This window comes from Musca domestica, unplaced genomic scaffold (genome assembly GCF_030504385.1).
Source record: "Musca domestica strain aabys unplaced genomic scaffold, Musca_domestica.polishedcontigs.V.1.1 57, whole genome shotgun sequence".
NCBI classification, from domain to species: domain Eukaryota; kingdom Metazoa; phylum Arthropoda; class Insecta; order Diptera; family Muscidae; genus Musca; species Musca domestica.
The window spans coordinates 40,275-64,217 of record NW_026712358.1 but is presented as its reverse complement, the minus strand read 5'-3'; the positions used below and the strand labels follow the sequence as shown (position 1 = coordinate 64,217).

Below are 23,943 nucleotides of genomic sequence, written 5' to 3'. Positions count from 1 at the left end.
GACACTTAAGTCACAGACTTTAAAATTTTGTGGTTTAAGTATCAGAATTACAGCTGTATATGCAGAGCTTTACTGGCTGATGACTGGGTAAGTTACCCTAACCCTGTGTTTAAAAAAGGCAGTTCAGTTCATTTTTTACCAAAAGAACGTTGCTTGATCGAATGACATAGGCGACCAGCTAGTTGCTAGAATAATCACAAAACTTTGATGAACATTTTTCAAATCTTAAAACATCTTCAAACTCTAAAATAAGTACGTCGTGCCTGCCGTGTTAGAGACAGCAGCGGCCCTAATAGGTTTTTTTTAATGATGACGATATAAAATCATTTATATGTTGATACTGGGATGATTGGCATATTCCTTTGAAATTTTCTGTCTGCCTAATAACTTTGAGCTGTACTAACTCAATCCCACGACAAGCCTTTTTAGCCTTATTACATGACATTTTGCTGATGTTAGCCAAACTGATACTCCATAAAATATAAATAGTTGGAAAATTTCTTTGAATATAAGTTTTGAACAACGCTCTCTCACGAAGGAGATTCAAAAATTCAGCTGCCTTGATCGGCTGTAACCAGAGGTATTTCGGAGTGTGTGAGGTAGGTTAGACCGGGGAATTGAGAAAGTGCAGCGTATTGTGCGGACCTGTATCACACGTCGACCAGACGTTGTTGCTGTTATTGTAGCAGTAGTAAATGTGGATGTTTGTATTCTGCTAATCTGGTTCAAGCTTTAGGTTTTACAATTCGACTACCTTAACGGGCGTAGCACTTATATTCGCAGACCACATTGGGGCCGCATAGCTGATCACAGACCGACCTATGTAAGAGATCGACAAGGTCTCCTTGTCCGTACCCCAAGTGCTGCCAGCTAGCGCCTTAAGGACCTTGTTCATACTTTTCATCTTGTCGCAGATTGCTGCTGTCGCGGGCGACTTAAGCATGCTGTGGAATGTGACCCCTAGGATCTTGGGGTAGCTCGTGGTCGGTTTTATATTACTCTCGACCTGCAATGCAGTGGATGGTGGGTGGACTTCGAGAAAGGCATTCACAGTATACCGGTTGATGGCATCACTAACTGCTTCCGCATGTCTCGAATTTTATTTAAAGGTTGGGATGTGCTTTGTTCCTTTCTAAACCCGAATTGTTGTGGAGGAATTGTATTGTATAGCTTGATAATCAAAATGATTTTTATACCCTCCACCATTCTATGGATGGTATATTAACTTTGTCATTCCGTTTGTAACTCCTCGAAATACTCATGTCAGACCCAACAAAGTATATATATTCTTGATCAGCGTAAAATTCTAAAACGATATAGCGATGTCCGTCTGTCTATATGTCTGTTGTAATCACGCTATCTTTCGGATGAATTGAGATAGATGGCTAAAATTTTGCACACATGTTTATTTTACCAGTTGGTAGGTTAAGTTCGTAATTGGGTATTAGGTCCACGTTTTCATATAGCCCCCATATAACGGTACCTCCCGATATTCGGTATTTTAATGATTTTAGCGACATTATTCACCGAAATTGTTTCAAATTTGGTATTTAAAGTTCAAAATGGATACTACATCCTAAGACAGAAAATAGTCTGTGCAAGTCCACGTCTTCATATAGCCTCCATATAACGGTACCTCCCGATATTCGGTATTTTAATGAATTTATCGACATTATTGACCGGAATTGTTTCAAATTTGGTATTTGAAGTTCGAATTGGATACTTCACCCTAAGACAGAAAATTGTCTGTGCAGGTCCACGTCTTCGTATAGCCCCCATATAATGGTATCCCCCTATATTCGGTATTTTGATGATTTTAGCGACATTATTCACCGGAATTGTTTCAAATTTGGTATTTGAAGTTCGAATTGGATACTATACCCTAAGACAGAAAATTGTCTATGCTGGTTCAGGTCTTCGTATAGGCCTCATATATCAGTACATCCCTATATTCGGTATTTTGACGATTTTAGGTACAATACCCACCGAAATTGTTTGAGGTGTGGCTGTGTTGTGGAGGAATTGTATTGTATAGCTTGATAATCAAAATGATTTTTATACCCTCCACCATACTATGGAGGGTATATTAACTTTGTCATTCCGTTTGTAACTCCTCGAAATACTCATGTCAGACCCAACAAAGTATATATATTCTTGATCAGCGTAAAATTCTAAAACGATCTAGCCATGTCCGTCTGTCTGTTTAATTTAATGATTTTAGCGACATTATTCACCGGAATTGTTTCAAATTTGGTATTTAAAGTTCGAAATGGATACTACACCCTAAGACAGAAAATTGTCTGTGCAAGTCCATGTCCACGTCTTCATATAGCCTCCATTTGTAATGATTTTAGCGACATTATTCACCGGAATTGTTTCAAATTTGGTATTTAAAGTTCGAAATGGATACTACATCCTAAGACAGAAAATTGTCTGTGCAAGTCCACGCCTCCATATGACGGTACCTCCCGATATTCGGTATTTTAATGAATTTAGCGACATTATTCACCGGAATTGTTTCAAATTTGGTATTTGAAGTTCGAATTGGATACTACACCCTAAGACAGAAAATTGTCTGTGCAGGAAGATAAATCAAGATCGTTGGTTCATTACAGAAATAATTTTTTTAATTACTACAATCATAATCTTTTGTTGCGTGTGCCGACACTTTTGCGTCACTTCCATTAGGTAAAAAAGTAAAGTGATATTTTCCGCTCGCAGGATTACGAAACAAAAACACGTCCTATAATCTGAACATCGGTTTTGTTTCGTGTCGTATTATACAGAGTGGGATAAAAAAGCTGCAGCAAAGTCAAACGTATTAATTTTTATTTTTTTAATCTTTATTGAATGAAGGCAAAAAATGTTGGAAATAGCATCAAATTTTAGAGTAAGTTGAGATTCGTTTGAATTGGTCACCTTTGCCACGAATTATGGCCATCAAACGGCCAATGAAACCGGCACACGCTGCCCGAATGTTGCTCTGCGTTATTTTGGGCAATACCCGGAGATGCGCTTGCTTGAGGTGATCGACACTTTGGTATTTTTAGTGCCAAGCTTGCTTTCCAAAATACTCCAGACAAAATAGTCCAACGGATTGGTATCCGGAGACTTTGGTGACCATTGTGCGATGGAAATGAAGAAAGGAACCTCATTTTGTAACCATTCCTGGGTGGCGCGTGCTGAGTCTTGTTGGAATGTCCAAGGTCTGTGGCCAAAATGTTTGTGTGCCCAAGGCTTTAATACACCCTCCAGAATATTTTCGCGGTAACATTCGGCGTTTATTCTGATGCCACGGTCGATTAATACGAGCGGAGAGCGACCATCGGCTGTTATGGCGACCCACACCATGACAATGGCCGGCGCTTAAGTTTTGGTGGCAGACCGAAGGTGCACATTTTCAGCTGACCTCTTTGGCAAGTAAACACGATCGTTTTGTTTGTTTAAAAAACTGCTGAACAACGAATGTTTTCTCATCGGAGAAAACCAAATTTCGCAGTTCACAACCTTCGGCCAAGCGAAGCAACTCTTTAGCTCTATTGAGTTTATTTTCTTTCTTTTGCGGTGTAGGTTCTTGCAGTTTTTGGAATTTCAATGGCTTATCCCGAGCTCATTTTTCAATATTTGCCGAATGGAATGTTGCGATATGTTCAGCTCACGAGCCATTTTTCGGCTACTGCGACGGGGGTTTCGATCAAGTCGCTTCTTTACTTTTCGAACCATTTCTGCGGATGTTACTGTTTTCTTCCGTCCACTTCCTTGATGTCGGTCTACGCTACCAGTATCATGGTCACGAGCGATGGTACGAGACACGAAAGATTTATTCACATTTAAATGCTGGAGTGCTCTAACGATAGCCACTTGTGATTTTCCAGCCAAATATAAAGAAATCACACTATCACGCTTGAATTTCATCACGAATAACCTTTTTTCTGAAAATTCTCATCAAAATGTTTTGGTACGCTCGTAAACAATATAATGAGCTGTCACTGGAATAATTTTTACAGCTGTCGAACGAGTAGCTTAGAAATGACAGCAGTCTGAAGTTGGTTGTAGTTTTTTATCTCACCCTGTATTTATACCCTACACCACAAGGTGGTGAGGGTATTATGATTTTGTGCATTTGTTTGTAACAGTCAAAAGGAAGCAAGATATGATCTGCATAGAATCACATTCTGAGTCGATTTATGCATGTCCCTCCGTCTGTCTATATACTTTTGTAAACAAAGTACAGGTCGCATTTTATTTATTTATTTATTTATTTTCAATTTGTACAGAAACCTAGCCGACAGGGCCATGGACGGTTCAAAAAACTTCTATACATGACTAGTCTAAATTAATTATAATATCCTTAATCCTAAAAGACTTACTTAAAATTAAACACTAAAACAAATTAACAAAAAATGAACAAAATTAACAATTGATTGATGGTTCCAAGAACTCCTATACATGACTACTCTAAACTATTCATAACATCCTTAATCTTAAAAATCATATTAAAAAATTAACATTAAAAACATTAACAAAAAAAAGATGAGCAAAAATTAAAATTCATTGAAGAATTAGATAAATCAACTATGCAAGGAAAAAAAAACAAATTTACACAAGAAAACCATATATTTTAAACAGTATTGAAATGAGCATATAATTTACGCTTATAACATTTTAGGGAAGAATTAAATGTCTTAAGATTAGGTGGCAGATTGTTGAAAATGCGAGCAATTCTTACATAGAAGGATTTTTCCAAACGAGGAGTCAAGCGTGATGTAACAATTTGCAGGTTCCTTACAGATCTCGAAAACTTAAAAAGATCCAAAAGAGTAGAAGATGTCCTCAATTTAAAATGTTTGTAGAAGAACAACATTGACCTTAAATTCACAAAACACTCAAACGAACAACCGAGAAACTCCTTCACAGAAGGAGATATATGATCACGACGTTTGACACAAAAACATACAATATAAAAAGTGTGACATTATTAATGCGTGTACTAACTGAATTCTAATCTTCTTAGGCAAAACTATATCCAAGCAGTACAACTTCTTTAAAATAAAGTTAACTTTGGACACTAAAGAATTCACATGTACATCAAACACCAAACCAGAATCAAGAAACAAACCAAGACATTTCATCGAGCTTACAACATTTACAGGCGTCCTATAAATGGAAACTTTAATTGAATCCTCTTGCAAGTTCCCAAAAAACATAACTTTAGATTTTTGAGTATTTATTGAGAGACCGTTACAGGACAACCAAGTTACCAACATATTAATATTAAAATCAAAATGACGACTGCAACACATCCATAAACACATATTCTCCTTTAAACAAAATTTGAATGTCATCAGCAAATGCAAACGATATACAATTCCTACCATTGACACAACTCAGCGAATCATTAACATACATAACGAACAATAGAGGGCCAGGAACAGATCCCTGTGGCACACCACTACTCATTTATTACCCGATCCAGATGAAATGTTGCACAAATCATTTGTTTGACATAAGAATATAGCTCTCATATGTATCTTCGTCCGATTTGCTTTTTACGACAAACTAGGCCTAAAAATAAGTGTGCCAAAATTTGATCGAAATCGGTTCAGATATGGCTATAGCTTCCATATATATTATTCATCCGATTTCTTATTTTTGTAATAAGCCCGTAATAAGCACTCTGCAACAACGATGTACATCAAATACAGTTCAGAAATACCTTTGCTAAATTTTGTCGAGATCGGTTTAGATTTGGTATATATTCGTCCGATTTACCTCCCTCTCTTTTAAACTTAATGTTAAGTTAGGGTAAGTCATATTACCATAAGTAGGTCTTACGAAATATATTTATAAAATAAATTAGTGTCTCACAACAACTCAAAATGGAAAGACGTGGTGTCTTTTATTAAAGTAATGATCCCGGTTTATAGCACCTGTGTTTCGAATATTTCCATTTGATATTCAAATTATTCCCATTGTAATTCGAATTATTACATTTGTAGTTCGAATTATTCCATTTGTAATTCGAATAATTAAATTTGTAATTCGAAATATTCCATTTGATATTCTGATTGTTTCATTGAAAATTTATGAAAAAATTACTTGAAACATAGGTGGAGCATAGGGCTAGCATTTTGTTTTATCGTATATCATATTTCATAATATTGCAGTTATTTTAATTTCAAAAAGCTAAGGGCAAAAAATATACGTTTTTCACATAGCTCTTCATTCCATTTTTATGAATATAAGAAAATAATTTTTAATGGAATATCCACCCTAATATAATTTGTATATTTGTTGTTAATATTTCGAATTTCAAATGGAATAATACGATTTTCAAATTATATAATTCGAATTTCAAATCGAACATTTCAAATTACATTGGAACAATTCGAATTACAAATGGAATAATTCGAATCGCAATTGCAATAATACGAATTACAATTGCAATTATACGAATTACAAAAAATAGTTCAAATTACTATTGGAGTTCTCGAATTTCAACTGAAATAATTCGAATTACAATTGGCATTTTCGAATTGCAATTTAAATGATTCAAATTATAATTGGAATGATTCGAATTACAAATAGAATTCTCAAATTATAATTTAAATGTTTCGAATTCGAAGCAAAGCAGTATTTTTTTCTCTTTGTTGCAAGAGGAAAATTAGTATGCATCTAGCGATATAGTCGACATTATTTATAAAATTAACTTTTTTTCATATTCATATTCTTTATTGCGTATAATATTTATATATACGTATACGTTTTTTTTTATATTTTTATTATTACTGCAACAACAAGAGTTTAGAGTTTATTTAACTTCTTTTCGCTTTTATAACTATGTAATTTATATTAACATTAAGAAGATTTTTAATATAGAGATACAGGATTAATACGCAAAAAAAAACTTTTTTTTTTTTTTTTTTGATGTTGTTAAGACGATAATAATTATGCTGATACTGGGATGTTTGGCATTTTCCTTTGAAATTTTCTGTCAGCCTAATAACTTTGAGCTGTGCTAAATCATTCCCAGGGATATTATGAAGTCGTAGTGTAGAGTAGTGCCATGACAATTTATTTACCATTTGAAATATTTTATTTTGGCATATTTGTAGCTTTTTACATGACATTTTGCTGATGATGACCAAACTGGTACTACGTAAAAGGTTGGGAAATTCCTTTGAATATTAGTTTCTAATTTTCAAAACTTAGTTCCGACTTTCTATTTATATATGGAAACATAAGTTGGATTTGCTTATTAATTTTGTCCACAATGTACGGAAAGTGGTTCTTGAAATTTATTCTAGTGTCAAGTATGATACCCAAGTACTTGACGTTGGTTTTCCAGTTTATGTTCTGATTATTAAACAGGATTGGCCTATGTGGAACAAGACGTCAGCAACGCTTTCTCGTGAAATAGATAGCTTCAGTTTTATCTGTATTAAGTAGGATCTTCCATTTGAAGAAATATTTATTTTGCTCTGATAGTGCTTTCTCTAGGCTTGCAATAATATTGTAGGATGAAGTTCCAGAACATAGTATTGCAGTGTCGTCCGCGAAAAATGAACCGATGCATTCTGGTATAATTGGGATGTCTGATGTGTAGATGTTATACAAGATAGGCAAGAGACAGGATCCTTGAGGACAACCAGCAGTGATCGATTTTCTGACAGAAGCAAATGGCGCTATCAAGTCATAAAATTATCTATCAGATAAGAACCTTTGTATCATTTTTATGATTTTATTTCATCCATTCCCGGAGATTTACCTTCTTTCAATTGCTTTAGTAGTTCACGTACTTTTTCAGAGTATATTAAAAATTGTTCAGCTGTTTCGGAACTATTTTGTTTAACTTCTAAAGCTATTTTATTTACCTCTTCGCAAGCTATAGCATTACTCAATTGACCGCTCGTTAAGTGGTTTTGTTAAAAATGTTCTGCACTTTTCATTGACGTATAATAAGCTATATCATTTTTTACTATCGTCGGAATTTGTTTGTTCTTTTTCGTTAAAAACGGTTTGGATGATCTGTCTAATGAAGATAACATTGTGTTCCAAGACTTGTTTCAACAATCAACAATTTCTTTGTTTAGCCGATTTAAAATTCCTGGAATAAATATTTCTATGTTGGATTAGTGTTTTTATATGGTTTGGTATAGTGTTTATAGGTGTAGTAAGTTTTCTTTTGGGAACGCCGTATTCAACAGCCGGTTTAACAATTTCTGAAAACACGGTGGTCGGTTTCGTTGATCTCGAGCATGGATCTATTACTATAATCTGACGGCAAATTATTGTTTAAGTACCTTCGATACCGCTTCCAATTAGCTTTTCTGTAGTTGTAGAAAAATGTATAATTTGTTTCCGGAATTGATCTAATTTCTCATATAACAATCTTTTTATGATTTTGTAAATCTAAAACGAAAAGTTTCCTCAAAGCCCTCAGTATTGTAATATAACAATAAAGAATTTGTCACAGATTTTTTTGTCACAACTTATTTCAGTACATCTTGCCAAATTAAAGATTCGTATCCTTATAAGTTATCACAGGCTGATCAAATTTGTATGCCTTTTCTACAGCGTCAGGAGGTGTCCAATAGTCTGCGTAGTTTAAAATCGATTAAATGTCCAGGGCCGGATGGCATACCTAATATAATTCTTAAATATTGTTCAGAAACATTAGCACTTCCTCTAACTATATTGTTTAATTGTTCACTTAAATTTGATCACTTTCCTACTTTCTGGAAAAAATCTTATATTATACCTTTACATAAGTCTGGTAGTCTTATTGAGGTCTCAAATTATAGTGGAATTGCAAAATTAAGTGTAATTCCAAAATTGTTCGAAAAATTAATCACTGCCGTAATTTCACTGAAAATTCAATCTATATTGGGTCCATATCATCATGGTTTTCGTATTGGTCTTTCAACTACAACAAATCTTATACAATTTACGTCAACAGTAATAAAAGGTTTTGTTTAGCGTAAACAAACTGATACTGATTTCAGTAAAGCTTTTGATATAAATTAAATTGTATGGGTTTCAACACAAACTTAGTCAAATGGATATCATCTTACTTAAAAGATAGATCACAACTAGTTTTGTTTGAAGTGTATCAATCCAAAACGATTAACGTTCCATGGGTGTTCCGCAAGGAAGTCACCTTGGACCGGTCCTTTTTCTTTTATTTATCAACGATTTACCTAATTCCATAAATTACTCGAAATTGTTAATGTACGCAGATGATGTTAAATTATTCATTTCCCATAATTGTGATAAACAAGCTAGTTAACTTCAAAACGATTTAGATAGCCTTTTTCAATGGTGCAGGTTAAATTGTATGGAGTTAAATTTATGCAAATGTAAGCATATGTGCTTCTCCAGATCTTCTTCTCTGATATTGCAATATAATATTGACAGTCATTCATTATCAACTGAAGATTCATTTGTCGATCTAGGCCTCTTGATGGATCCAAAATTAAATTTTAATAGCCATGTAATATCAATAGTAAATAAAGCAAATGGTGTTTTAGGTTTTCTTAAACGGTGGGCCAAGGAATTTTCTGATCCATATATAACAAAACAGTTATTTACGTCTCTTGTTAGACCTATATTAGAATACGGTTATGTTGTGTGGGTTCCTCAATATGCAATATATTCAGATAAAATAGAATCCGTGCAAAAACAATTTCTGCTATTTGCCTAACGAGGTTTACATTGGAATAGTGATTTTGTTTTGCCTTCTTATGCTAGCAGGCTAAAATTAATTAGATTGCCTACACTTAAAAGCAGACGTATTATATTGAACTCCATGTTTGCACTAAAAATATTAAATGGTAATATACCTTCAGATTTCCTAATCTCATCTATTAGAATTAATGTTCCGTTTAGATCTAGTAGATACTACCAATTATTATATACTGATTTTCACCGCACGAATTATTCAATGGGCGAACCTCTTAGTAAAATGTGTGTTGACTTTAATTCTGTGTACTGTATTGCAGATTTGGTATGAGTTTAGAAATTATTAAATCTAGAATGATTTTATTTTTAAACAATTAAAATACATGTTTTATTATTTAACAAACTAGCTGATGAATTAGATTCTGTAGCTGGCTTTCAATTTCCTACTAAATTCCCATTATGATGCGGATCATGACGTGTACGTGATCCCTTCGTAAAGGGAGGTCGCCCCCTCGGTCGACAGGGGTGGGAATGTGAGGCGTGGGAACGTTCGATTAAAAAAAAAAGAGGTATGTGATCGGATCCGAGATCATTTATTGTTTTAGCATGCTTTATGTTCATAAAGTTAGTGATAATTAGGTCTAATTTCGAAGGTTGTCTCCTAGTGTCGGCTGGAATATACCAGCAATCTTGAGAAAACAGAATTAGGAAATTGTTCTGTTGGTATTTTTCATATAAAATATTTCCCCAAGAATTATTCCTGGAACAACCCCAAGAATGAAGTTTCTATTTGAGGTAGTTAACTTTAGGATGTTTAAAGCATATAATCGTCTCCTTGTTGATAGATCTTTGGTCCTACCATTAAAGTAGCTTGAGTATATATTTAAGAAGCCGTTTTCGGTAGAAAGTGGGACACCAATGTTTTCGATCAATGACGTATTTATTATGGGTAATAATTAGTGAACTATTCCCTTTTTAACCAAAAAGGCAACTCCACCCCCTCTTTGATCATGTTGATTGGTTGATATTTTTGTCAAGTCTCGAGAAATGATTTTCTCGCAGGACATTGATTTATGGTTTCCGTTAGAGTTAGCACATTTTACTGTGGTATTTTACATTCGGCAGTATGGTGATTTCCACCGCAATTAGCACAAAAAATTTAAACGTTGCCACAATTTGAGCCGTGGTAGTTGTAATATTCAGTAAATTTATTTCTGCTAGATCTTTTGTATTCCCAGCGAATTTTTAAGTGATTGAAATCGGAATAGCGCAGTCGTAGTTCTTTAAATCTTATTGACTTCCTTTGAAATTAAACAACGTAGATAACATTTTCTAGAGAGGTCTTCTCAATTTTCCTTGTTACAAGCTTAACAACGACAAATTTGAGACCCATATTAGTAAACACAGTTCGGTCCAATTAAAATTTTTCTAATTGAATAATTCGCTATCTTTAGAATTCTGCATAGCTCATATATCTGTTCAATTTTGCACTTTAATATGATGATTGGGGCACCTTAACTTTTATCGATGAATCAATAATAACTTCATCATTATTAGTGCTAACGTCATCCACTTCATCATAATCTTGAGTTTGGTATAATATATCCGGTTATTCGAATTAACGAATCGGAAATTACCTTAATTACCGAATCGATTTACCTTAATTATATATGAGTTAAGGATCTAAAAAAACATTTTCTAGAGAGGTCTTCTCAATTTTCCTTGTTACAAGCTTAACAACGACAAATTTGAGACCCATATTAGTAAACACAGTTCGGTCCAATTGAAATTTTTCTAATTGAATAATTCGTTATCTTTAGAATTCTGCATAGCTCATATATCTGTTCAATTTTGCACTTTAAAATGATGATTGGGGCACCTTAACTTTTATCGACGAATCAATAATAACTTCATCATTATTAGTGCTAACGTCATCATATATCCGGTTATTCGAATTACAAATCGGAAATTACCTTAATTATATATGAGTTAAGGATCTAAAAAAACACAATGATACGAATTACAAATCGGAAATTACCTTAATTACCGAATCGGATTTACCTTAATTATATATGAGTAAAGGATCTAAAAAAACACAATGATATGAACCATATTTGCTGATTTTTTTAATACGGGATTCGGTAATAGAACAAAAATACAGTTTTCATTTACTATTTTTCTTTCGAAATGAGTTGAATGACCAGAAATTTTCCATGGAAATGTAAAGCCAAAAAAAAAAAATCACACGCTGTACACGCCCCATTGTTGGTTCATCAGGCATATTAGTGTGGATGGCTTATGAAAGCCGAACGTGGATCAGTAGCATTGGTTTCGAATATATTTTATTCAACTATTTTTAACCAACTATTTTTAAGCCATCGATGATTATTGGCTAAGTAATGAATATATTAGAAATGTTAATGAAATATGTATCTAAAATATTAAAATCAATTAGCAATTAGCACAAAAAATTTTAACGTTGCCACAATTTGAGCCGTGGTAGTTGTAATATTCAGTAAATTTATTTCTGCTAGATCTTTTGTATTCCCAGCGAATTTTTAAGTGATTGAAATCGGAATAGCGCAGTCGTAGTTCTTTAAATCTTCTTGACTTCCTTTGAAATTAAACAACGTAGATAATATTTTCTAGAGAGGTCTTCTCAATTTTCCTTGTTACAAGCTTAACAACGACAAATTTGAGACCCATATTAGTAAACACAGTTCGGTCCAATTGAAATTTTTCTTATTGAATAATTCGCTATCTTTAGAATTCTGCATAGCTCATATATCTGTTCAATTTTGCACTTTAATATGATGATTGGGGCACCTTAACTTTTATCGATGAATCAATAATAACTTCATCATTATTAGTGCTAACGTCATCATATATCCGGTTATTCGAATTACAAATCGGAAATTACCTTAATTATATATGAGTTAAGGATCTAAAAAAACACAATGATACGAATTACAAATCGGAAATTACCTTAATTACCGAATCGGATTTACCTTAATTATATATGAGTAAAGGATCTAAAAAAACACAATGATATGAACCATATTTGCTGATTTATTTAATACGGGATTCGGTAATAGAACAAAAATACAGTTTTCATTTGCTATTTTTCTTTCGAAATGAGTTGAATGACCAGAAATTTTCCATGGAAATGTAAAGCCAAAAAAAAAAAAAAAAATCACACGCTGTACACGCCCCATTGTTGGTTCATCAGGCATATTAGTGTGGATAGCTTATGAAAACCGAACGTGGATCAGTAGCATTGGTTTCGAATATATTTTATTCAACTATTTTTAACCAACTATTTTTAAGCCATCGATGATTATTGGCTAAGTAATGAATATATTAGAAATGTTAATGAAATATGTATCTAAAATATTAAAATCAGTTGGAAAAATACTGATATTAGTTCGCAAATAGTATTTATTAATTATTCGATTTTTAGAACTATTCTAACATCAATTTCTCATATTTAGGAGGATTCGCCATGGTGTTCCTTGCAAGAGGAAATGTGGGCAATACAAAATATGCGCTTAAGCGAATGTATGTCAACAATGAACACGACCTTAACGTAGCTAAGAGGGAAATACAAATCGCAGTAAGGCAATCGGATACAGTAGCACCAATCCAGTTTTTACAAAACCGATGTTTCTTTTTTTCCAGAGCAATCTAAATGGCCACAAGAATATAATAGGATATATTGATTCCAGCATAACACATACTGGAAATGGGGTTTGCGAAGTACTGTTACTAATGCCGTATTGTAAAAATCATATGCTGTCTATGATGAATGCGCGGTACGTAAAAAATAGTCTAAAGTTTTTATTTAATCTTAACGATACTATGTGTAATTATATCTAGCTTACAAGTAGGGTTTACGGAACAGGAAGTTTTGACTATATTCTGTGATATCGCCGAAGCAGTCTCTAGACTACATTATTGTCAAACTCCAATTATACATCGTGATTTGAAAGTAGAAAATATTTTACAAAATGATGCCGGAAACTTTGTTCTCTGCGATTTTGGATCAGCAACGGCGAAAGTTTTAAATCCCCAACAGCATGGCGTTTCTGCTGTGGAAGAGGAAATCCAGAAATATACGACACTCTCATACAGAGCACCTGAAATGGTAGATCTTTTTAGTGGAAAAAATATAACAACAAAGGCTGATATTTGGGCACTGGGATGTTTGTTGTATAAACTTTGCTTTTTTACATTACCTTTTGGAGAGAGCACCTTAGCCATTCAGAATGGGACTTTTTCTATCCCAGATAATTCAAAATATTCTAGGGGCATGCATCAGTTGATTCGATTCATGTTAGAGACCGATGCGGAAAAACGACCAAATATTTGGCAAGTTTGCGATGTTGCTTTTCCACTAATTGGCAAAGACAATCCGGTCCAGAATTTGCAAGTATGTACTTTAATTTTTTACAAGAAATAATACTATAACTTTTTTAAATTGTTTTTTTTTTTTTTTTAATTGCAGAAAGTACCAGCTTTTACTCTTGATCAGTTGCCAATTCCACCATTTGAAAGCGAAACTAAACGCACTTCGACAACAATTACAAAAGCTGTCAAGCCGCAAACTGTCAATATAGTGGAATCTGGTACAAGCGTGGCGCCACGACAAAGGCCTAAGGGATCTTCAGCCGTCAACATACAGAAACCGCTAGGATTAGGTTTGCCACCAAGTCCTTCTCCACGTACCAATATTACATCCCCTCAACCTCAACAACCAGTAGCGGAACAATTTCAAGTTAACTTCCCCACCACTGCAAATGTAGATTTATCGAATACGACTACCGTGAAGAGCTCGTCCGAAGTACTTGTCAATGCAACAAGCTCCAATAATATCCCTTCCGAAAAATTGAGTAGTTTGTTTGATGCAACCGGGTTCCCAGATCCATTTAGCGAGTCTATTGCGCCCCAAGCACAGCAAGATGAAAGCGTGGATAGAAATATTGTATCTTCAAAGGACACAAGTGTGGAATCATCTAATGTATGCGATCAACTTCTGTCGCCCCCAAAAACTTCCCTGCAAAATGCTGCATCTGGACATCGTCGTAACGTTAGTGATACTTCGGCTTTTAACAAGTAAGTTCTTTTTAGAAAATACACATACATTTTATTGCTCCAATGTGTGAATAGCAGATGCCCCATCAACGCTAATGTCGTTGCAATTTCTGTATGATCAAGCTCTCAATATATGTTGGATTGTGGCACTGTAATCTTAGACCGCTTGTAAAAAATCGCACCCTCTCAATACATTTGGATAAAATTATATGATGCTCAAAGAGATATACAAAAAATAATTTGCAGAAAGTTTAAATAAGCCGAGTCTGGTCGAGCCCAATTTTATTGCCGAAAATATAAAAAAAAATATAATCCTTTTTTAAATTACAACAATCAAATTAAGTATTTAGTCGACACTTACGTTTTGTCGCGATGCGAAATTAAACGAAAATTCAACTCTAGTGCTCTAGAAATAAAACGAACATTTTTTGAGTTGTCGCCCAAACTAAATAGCCAACGTACTTGCTTCCCAATAATGGTAATATGGAAACATAAATAAATACAAACCGACTTTTTAAAGACTTCTTCAAATTTCTACTTTTGCAAAATCCAAATGTTCACATTTTTTATTGATCGTTTCTCTTTCAACATCCAAAAAATATGTTAGAGCAACTGTCTTTTCGACTCGATAGGTCTGGTTAGCTTAATTTCGACCACAAACTCTGTTTTATATTGCTAATTAAATTTAAAAGTAGATGTCCATTACCAATAACATTTTCGCTAAGCGAGTGTGAATTCCGTCACATTTATCCTAGCTGTAGCTGAATGCAATTCGTATTTTATTTTATTTTTAACTCGTATCATATTTGTTGTTATTAATAAACAAATATATTATAACGAGGGAATCAAATATCCCTATTGTTGGATATCAAGCAAACAGTTCTAGAATTCAATAGTATGTCAGAGAAATGTAAATAATGAGCTTCCGTAGAAAATAAGTTCCGAAATAGAACTGTGTTGTTGTTGTTGTAGCAGTAGTACATGTATGTGTTTGCGTTCTGCTAATCTGGTTCCAGCTCCAGGTTTACAAATTCGGCTACTTAACGGGCTGTAGCCATAGGTCTTCTGGAGTGAATTGAGTAGGTTTGGCTGAGCAATTAAAAAGGTGTAGCGTATTGTGCGGGCATGTATCGTACGCCGGGTAGGCGTCACGCACATCTTCATCAATTCGTGCCCAATACGAATTGAGACGACTACACCATCCTGAACGTAATTGCGCCAAAACTACCCTGGTTTGTCTAGGCAGCTGACGTTCTTCAGCTGCTATGGATGGGGGGTGGACTCCGAGGACGGCATTCACTTTATAACAGTGTGTGTGAATGCCACTCAGACCTGCCTGATAGGCTTCTTGATCTAGAGGTTCTTTCTTGTAGCGCTGGACCTCCCTCTCTAGATCATGTATGTCCTTCCTGACACGCCTGGTTGGGGGAGAGTGTTGGGATGACTCTCACGGTAACACCCAAGCAGGTGCTGCAACGAAAGCATATGATTATGCTGACGTAAGGGAAGGACTTTCGCCTCCTCATGTAGATGTTCCACTGGTGTCATAAGGAGGCACCCTGTCGCAGTTCTCAGGGCAGCGTTCTGGCAGGTCTGGATATGCTTCCACTGCGTAGCACTAGTATTCGCAGACCACACTGGAGCCGCATAGCTGACCACAGACCGACCTATCGCGTTATAAGAGGTCAAAAAGGTTTCTTTGTCCGCACCCCAAGAGCTGCCGGCTAGCGCCTTGAGGACCTTGTTCCTACTTTTCATCTTGTCGCAGATAGCTGTAGCTTGCACGGACGACTTGAACATGCTGTCGAACGTTACCCCAAGAATCTTGGGGTAGTTCGTGGTCGGTATTAGATTCCCCTCGACCTGAACATTCAGCTGTGTTCTCATCTCCGCAGACCATGTGGTAAAGAGTGTAGCCGTTAACTTCGTGGCGGATATTTTCATATTCCTCGCGTGGAAGTATGCGGCAAGCTCCGCGAGATAGGGGTTCACCTTTCGCATATGTCATCGACCACTGGACCCGACGCCATGATCGTACAATCATCCGCATACGTTACGATCTCAATGCCGTCTGGAGGGCGAGGAATTCCGGAAAGGTAGAGGTTAAACAGTTCCGGAGATATCACCCCACCTTGGGGAACTCCTTGTTTCACACTACGGGATTTGGACTTCTTGTTCCGGAATTCCACGTACGACTGGCGTCCACACATATAGTTGATTATCCAACGTTTCAAACTTGGCCGGAGGGTAGTTCTCTGTACGTCCTCAAACAGTGTGGCATGATTGACCGTATCAAATGCCTTTGATAGGTCAAGGGCTACCAACACTGTTCTGTCACACGGCCTGTTCTGGTTCAGTCCTCTACTAATATGTGTGGAAATGGCGTGTAATGCTGTTGTGGTACTATGTTGTGGACGGAATCCGTGCTGGTGGTTGGCAACTGTATAGCTTCCTCTAATGCTGGGGAGGAGTAAAGCCTCAAGAGTCTTTGCTACTGGCGACAAAAGCGAAATCGGCCTGTACGATTCGCCTTTTCTGGCATCCTTGTCTGGCTTCAGTAGCGGTTTTCCAGGTTTCGGGCACTATGTGAGTGGCTAGCGACAAATTGAGAACTTTCGTTAAGTACTCGACTCCCGGCGTATCCAGCTGCTTCAACTTACCATTGAGATTCCGTCCGGGCCCAACGCTTTGGATGACTTAGCGTTACGTTACGTCGTTAAAAGTGACTGAGGTCCTATCATCCTTTTTTCCAGGGTTCGAGAGCGACTTATCCGTTACCCACAGCTTACTCATATCGGTTCCAATGTTGCAGCACTTCTGATGGTCTAGCCACTTTTTCCTCTTATGCTCCTGTACCAACCGGTTGACTTCCACTGTCAAATCACTGATTATAGGATCAGTAGGGTTGGTACGACGGAGATCATCACGCTCGTTTGCTAATCCCGCTGCCTCTGCTGGGAAGTTTGGCCTTATCTCGGGTATTCGACCAGCAGGTATATAGCGAGCGGCAGCAGCTCTGATGATGTTTCGGAAAATCCTTTCTGCTACCCGAACATCAGAAGGGTTGGGCAGTTCTCTGAAGCGGCGGTTGGTGAATTCACTGAACTCTGGCCAGTGAGCTTTCTCATGGTTAAGGAAAGTGTGGCGTTCAGAGGTTATGAAATCGGGCGACCTGCTTATGGAGGCGATTATCGGGAGATAGTCTGAGCCAAGAGAAATGACGGGTTATGGGTATGGTTAAGTCTGGCGAACTGTGACACTCTCCTCTTATTCGGGTGGTGGCATCCTCGTTAACCGTGCAGAATGTGGAGCAGTCAATCTGCTCTGCCAACGCTGATTCCCTTTGGTCATTACCTAGGACGGAATGCCACAACTCATGGTGGGCATTAAAAACCCCTAGTACCAGACGGTTATTGCCTACCAATAATGGGCTAATATCAGGCAAATAACGCGGTTTACAGCTATTAATCGGCGGGATATACACATTAAGCACCTCTACCTCGGCAGTTCCACACTTGACTGCTACTCCCATACATTCCATGTATGGGTCACTAGAGACTAGCTCAAGCGTGATAGGTCTGTACTGAACAGAATGGTGTAAAAGGAACGCTAATCCCCCACCTCCACTTCTGGTGCGATCCTTCCTTAGTACGTTGTAACCATAACAACGTTGTAGGCTGCAATTTTCACTCAGCTTGGTTTCCTGCACCGCAGCGATCTTAATATTCCTCCGACTCATAAATTCCACTATCTCATCTATTTTGCCTCGAAGTCCGTTGCAAATGAATTGCAAGAATGATGCACAATCCGGATGCACGAAGAAGTGGACTCGCTGGGGACTACGTTACTGCAGCAAGTCGCAACATAATCCCTTTCGCTGTAGTCTCGCAAACGCCTTAGTCCGGAACAGTTCTTGAAGTGCACCCATTCTCTGCATCCATTACATCGCACCGAGACAGATCTGTGGTGGATAACGTTCTGACAAACCGAGCAGAACCAAGGTCCGGGGTTTTCCTCAATCCCGGTACGGACCAATAAAATCCGGAGCAAGCATTCCGGGATATGCTGCTCCCAATCCTTAGTACGTTGTAACCATAACAACGTTGTAGGCTGCAATTTTCACTCAGCTTGGTTTCCTGCACCGCTGCGATCTTAATATTCCTCCGACTCATAAATTCCACTATCTCATCCATTTTGCCTCGAAGTCCGTTGCAATTGAATTGCAAGAATTATGCACAATCCGGATGCACGAAGAAGTGGACTCGCTGGGGACTACGTTACTGCAGCAAGTCGCAACATAATCCCTTTCGCTGTAGTCTCGCTAACGCCTTAGTCCGGAACAGTTCTTGAAGTGCACCCATTCTCTGCATCCAATACATCGCACCGAGACAGATCTGTGGTGGATAACATTCTGACAAACCGAGCAGAACCAAGGTCCGGGGTTTTCCTCAATCCCGGTACGGACCAATAAAATCCGGAGCAAGCATTCCGGGATATGCTGCTCCCAATGCAGAAAAATAAACAAACACAAACATATACATACTGGGTTGGCAGCCGCTGGCCGACACGGAATCTTGTTGTTTCGGGTCAATCCGGTATCGTAGAACCCGCTGCCGTGGGATTGATAGAACTGTGTTGTTGTTGTCTTCGCCTCCTCATGTAGGTGATCGACAGGTGTCATGAGAAGGCACCCTGTTGCGGTTCTAAGGGCGGCATTCTGGCAGGACTGAACATTTTTCCACTGCGTAGCACTGACGTTGGCGGACCACACCGTAGCCGCATAGTTTACCACAGACCGGCCTATCGCGTTGTAAGAGGTCAACAAGGTTTCCTCATCAGCTCCCCAAGTACTGCCGGCCAGAGACTTGAGGACCTTGTTCCTACTTCTAATCTTGTCGCAGATAGCAGTGGTATGCGCGGACGACTTAAAGAGGCTATCGAATGTGACCCCTAATACCTTGGGGATAGAACTGTGTTGGCATGTTTGTTCGGGAAACCATAGTATTTTGTTGTTGCAAAAAGATCTGTCTTAATCCCATTATTGTTGTTTTTAGACAACCAACGTTTTTTTATAGTGGATAACGATGGTAATGTTTACCAGGGGGAAAGGCAGGGAACACCTATGTTTTGGTTCCTCTTCCATTGAGCATACGATCTCGTCACTTGGGTAAATTTTTTTTTGTCATAGGAGTTAATTTTAAAATAATTCCTGGGAAGAATATCCCAGACAAAAAACAAGGGAACTGATGAGGATTTGTGGCTCTCTCCGAAACCTAGGTATTCTCTGCTTTACCCCCTGGTAAACAACTGAAGATACGATATAGAGTTCAAAACTTCATGTGAACACTGTTTTAAATATGTATGTTATTTACGACAAATACCTTATCCGCAAACTGTTGTATTTAAACGCAATCGATGTAAAGATTTTAAAGAAATTTATTGACAAAGCACGATTCAGTTAGAGATTTTTAAAAGAATATTTGTGTAAGAAATAGATGGCAAATGTGTTATTTATTTATTTATTTATTTTTTTGTTACTTTTCAATTATTGTTTTTAAGACACACTGCATAGCTTAATAACCAAACAAAAACCTGTAAGATAAGACACAGGTCGGGCGGTGCAGACTTTATGATACCCAAAGCCACTATGAATATTTTGTAGAGTCACCTGAAGCAAATAAACGTTCGTATTGGCAATTCAAGTATTCATTGCGTATTGAGGTTTTAAAGCGGAGAAAATATAAAATCGGTTGATACTTACCTACGAAGACTATATTTTAATCGATTTCCACTAAACTTGACCTACATAAATTTATGTTGTATGTGACCTGTTGGATGAAAAAACTTAATTGGACAAATGTGTCATACTAGATGAAAATCTATATCGAAGATATATCCCAATCTGTAGTGGGATTCTCTAACTAATTTTTTGTAACCGAGAAATATCGGTGACAATTATAGGATTGCAGCTATTTCATCTCGATTTTTTGTGCGCAATTTTTTTTTTTGAAAAACATGTTTTCTAGATTCAAAATTTACAAATGTCATTCAATTGACTCAGAAATCCGCGTAAAATTAAAAAAAAATCTGTAAACGGATCGGAATCTGAAGGCCTTCTAATAGTACCATGGGCATTTCTAAGCTGCATATATCTTGAACCAAACATTACTGAATTTTTCAATTTTTAGGCACGTAATGTCAATTTGGAAATATAGAGGGAAATTATAGCTATATTTCACCAGATTTTAACCAATTTTCATAAACTTACCTATCGACTGAATTATATGTCAATTCTATCTATCTATCATTCTAAAATTGAACCGTGTTTGGCCCAAACAATAAACTATTCGTTTTGTTTTAATCGGACAATAAATGTGACCAGCAATGTAATTTCATTACAAACATAAATGGACAGATTAGCAGAAATCGACAAAGAAATGCGCGAAGACATTGCATTCGTCCAACAAAAGATGTCCCATTTTCTCCTTTTCATAGTAAATAGTAAAAGAATATTCTTTTTATCGCTTAATAAACTTATACATATTGGAAGTATATATATTTTATTTTTTGCTAATGTGGGAAATCGGCAAATCGTATACATTTATCTGCGATGCACATATTGGTAGGAAAGTTTTGTCGCATTAGTATATATCAATTATAAATAAAAAATTAATAACTCTATTGTAGAACTTTTCAAAAAGTTGTGTGCCCCAACCAGTGAATTGCGTTGACATTTTGAAACTCGGATTTAAGTGTTTTTTGAGTTGTTATTCCAGTTGCGACACGGAACATGAAATTTTTAAAAATCGCTCATAGTATTCACAATCCCTAGCCATTGTCACAGTGATATGCGTCCGATGTCGAAGATTTTGTGCGATATTTTTTTTAAACTTTGCTTTTGGGCACATTACATGCACCTGTCATTCGATTGTTAGTTTTTTCCATTCCATATATATATATACTTAGCTGTTTTCATTTTACATTTTCGTTTTTTGTTGATCATTTCCACTTCAATAAAGAAACTCTTGCTCCTTCCGTTTTTGCGGAAAGAGTGATTAAAACTTAATCGATAAGAAAGTGTATTTTTTTCATTCTAAAAATAATGTGTGATGCTACATGCAGGGATCTTAATATTGTAATGACTTATAACAAATGTTATCTACGCAGGTTCATATCGTCGTATAGACCCTAATATAACAGCTACATTCGGCATTTTTAAGATTTTAACATAATTTTTAACGGATTTTATTGTTTTTGAGAATTGCCAAATTCGTTCCAAATGGTGTATGGTATTCAAAGTTCGGCCCGGCCGAACTTACTGCTTTTTAACTTGTTTTACACTGTAATGTAGTTTTTATCCACTTGCAAGTTAATGTTATGTAGTTGGGTTTTTACCCATATTGTTGCTGCAGAATAAAAGAAAATCTTTAATAATGAATATTGTGAGGTAAAGTCCATTTTGAATGTTCCCCGTCATTCCACTTGACATTTATGAGCATTTTTTTGTTGCAAATACTTGCATTGAATGGTATTATATTTTGCCCTTTAATTAATATCCCAAAGGCATCCAAAAGGTGGACCGTGTTCTAAACTCTTACCCCATGCAATTGACGCATAATTGCTGCCAATGGAGCGAATGCAAAAACAAGGACAATTCTGTTTCTGGTATGCATATATAAATGGTGAACATGTATGTCATCTATTCCCATGGATTCCCAATTAATTGAATGATATGCTACAAAAATATCTTCTTAAAAATGTCGTAAAGAGCACTTTAGATGGGCTTCCGCTTTCAGTATCTGCAATGAAAATTTTGAAGGTGGACCGTGTTCTAAACTCTTACCCCATGCAATTGACGCATAATTGCAGCCAATGGAGCGAATGCAAAAACAAGGACAATTCTGTTTCTGGTATGCATATATAAATGGTGAACATGTATGTCATCTATTCCCATGGATTCCCAATTAATTGAATGATATGCTACAAAAATATCTTCTTAAAAATGTCGTAAAGAGCACTTTAGATGGGCTTCCGCTTTCAGTATCTGCAATGAAAATTTTGAATCGATCTATACATATATCAATAACAACCCTCAAGATCCCTGCATGTAGCATCACACACTACTTTTGGAATGAAAGAATGCTACTTTCTTACCGAATAAGTTTGTCATAAGCCATTACCTTATTCAAATTTAAAACTTGAAATAAACGGTGAATAATGTAGCTAAAAACATCAAAATATCGTATATAGGGAGGAACCGCTATATCGGAGCTGTCCGTAGATCTGAACCAGCATAGACAATTTTCTGTCACAGGCTGTAGCATTCATTACGAACTTCAAATACGACATCTCAAACAATTTCGGTGGGTATTATACCTAAACTCGTCAAAATACCGAATATAGGGAGGTACTGATATATGGGGTCTATACGAAGACCTGGGACTGCATGGACAATTTTCTGTCATAGACTTTAGTTCCTATTACGGACTCTAAATACGTAATTTGAAACAATTCCGGTGAATAATGACGCTAAAATCATCAAAATACCGAATATTGGGAGGTACCGTTATATGGGGGCTATACAAAGACGTAGACCTGCACAGACAATTTTCTGCCATAGGCTGTGGTATCCATTACGAACTTCAAATACCAAATATCAAACAATTCTGGTGAATAATGTAGCTAAAATCATCAAAATACTATACATTATAATTTACGGTAAAGTTGCTGTAGATGAAGCATCTTAGAAGAGACTGAACGTATCCCTCAAGATATAGGCATATATAATTGTAATACTTACAAATAATTCTGAAAGAACATATATCCTGTTTTTGCAATTTGTGTATGGAGCATTTCATTCTTGAAATTTCACACAGTAATGCAAAGAGATTATAGAGGCCTTTGAACAAAACCACGAGGCAATTCTCTGCTACATCTCCAGTATCTGTTAATACACATTAAAGGTAGCAGGGGCTGCAACGAATTTGTATGACACACTATTGGGTCTGAACGACATGACAAGACATTGAGATTTTTGTTGAATGCGTCTGATCAAAGGCATAACATGACGAGCTTTTTCTCCCTATAACTTAAATAGAGAATTATACCGCATCTGGGGCTTATTCAAAATTTGTTTTTTTTTTTCTACCGTTTTCCATTCTATAATAGACA

The 23,943-nt window shown here is 36.4% G+C and overlaps 1 protein-coding gene across 5 annotated transcripts in view; it reads left to right on the top strand.

The window, feature by feature from the left end:
- LOC101899618 (AP2-associated protein kinase 1) overlaps positions 1-23,943 on the top strand; it is a 49,548-nt gene that overhangs the window by 928 nt on the left and 24,677 nt on the right. For 4 of the 5 annotated variants that reach the window (XM_059128758.1, XM_059128756.1, XM_059128760.1 and 1 more), the window contains exons 2-5: positions 13,173-13,294; positions 13,360-13,493; positions 13,558-14,110; positions 14,186-14,793. In XM_059128758.1, the coding sequence (XP_058984741.1) occupies positions 13,173-13,294; positions 13,360-13,493; positions 13,558-14,110; positions 14,186-14,793 (1,417 nt within the window). The remainder of the gene's footprint in view (positions 1-13,172; positions 13,295-13,359; positions 13,494-13,557; positions 14,111-14,185; positions 14,794-23,943) is intronic. The other variant, XM_059128757.1, reaches the window with a different exon arrangement.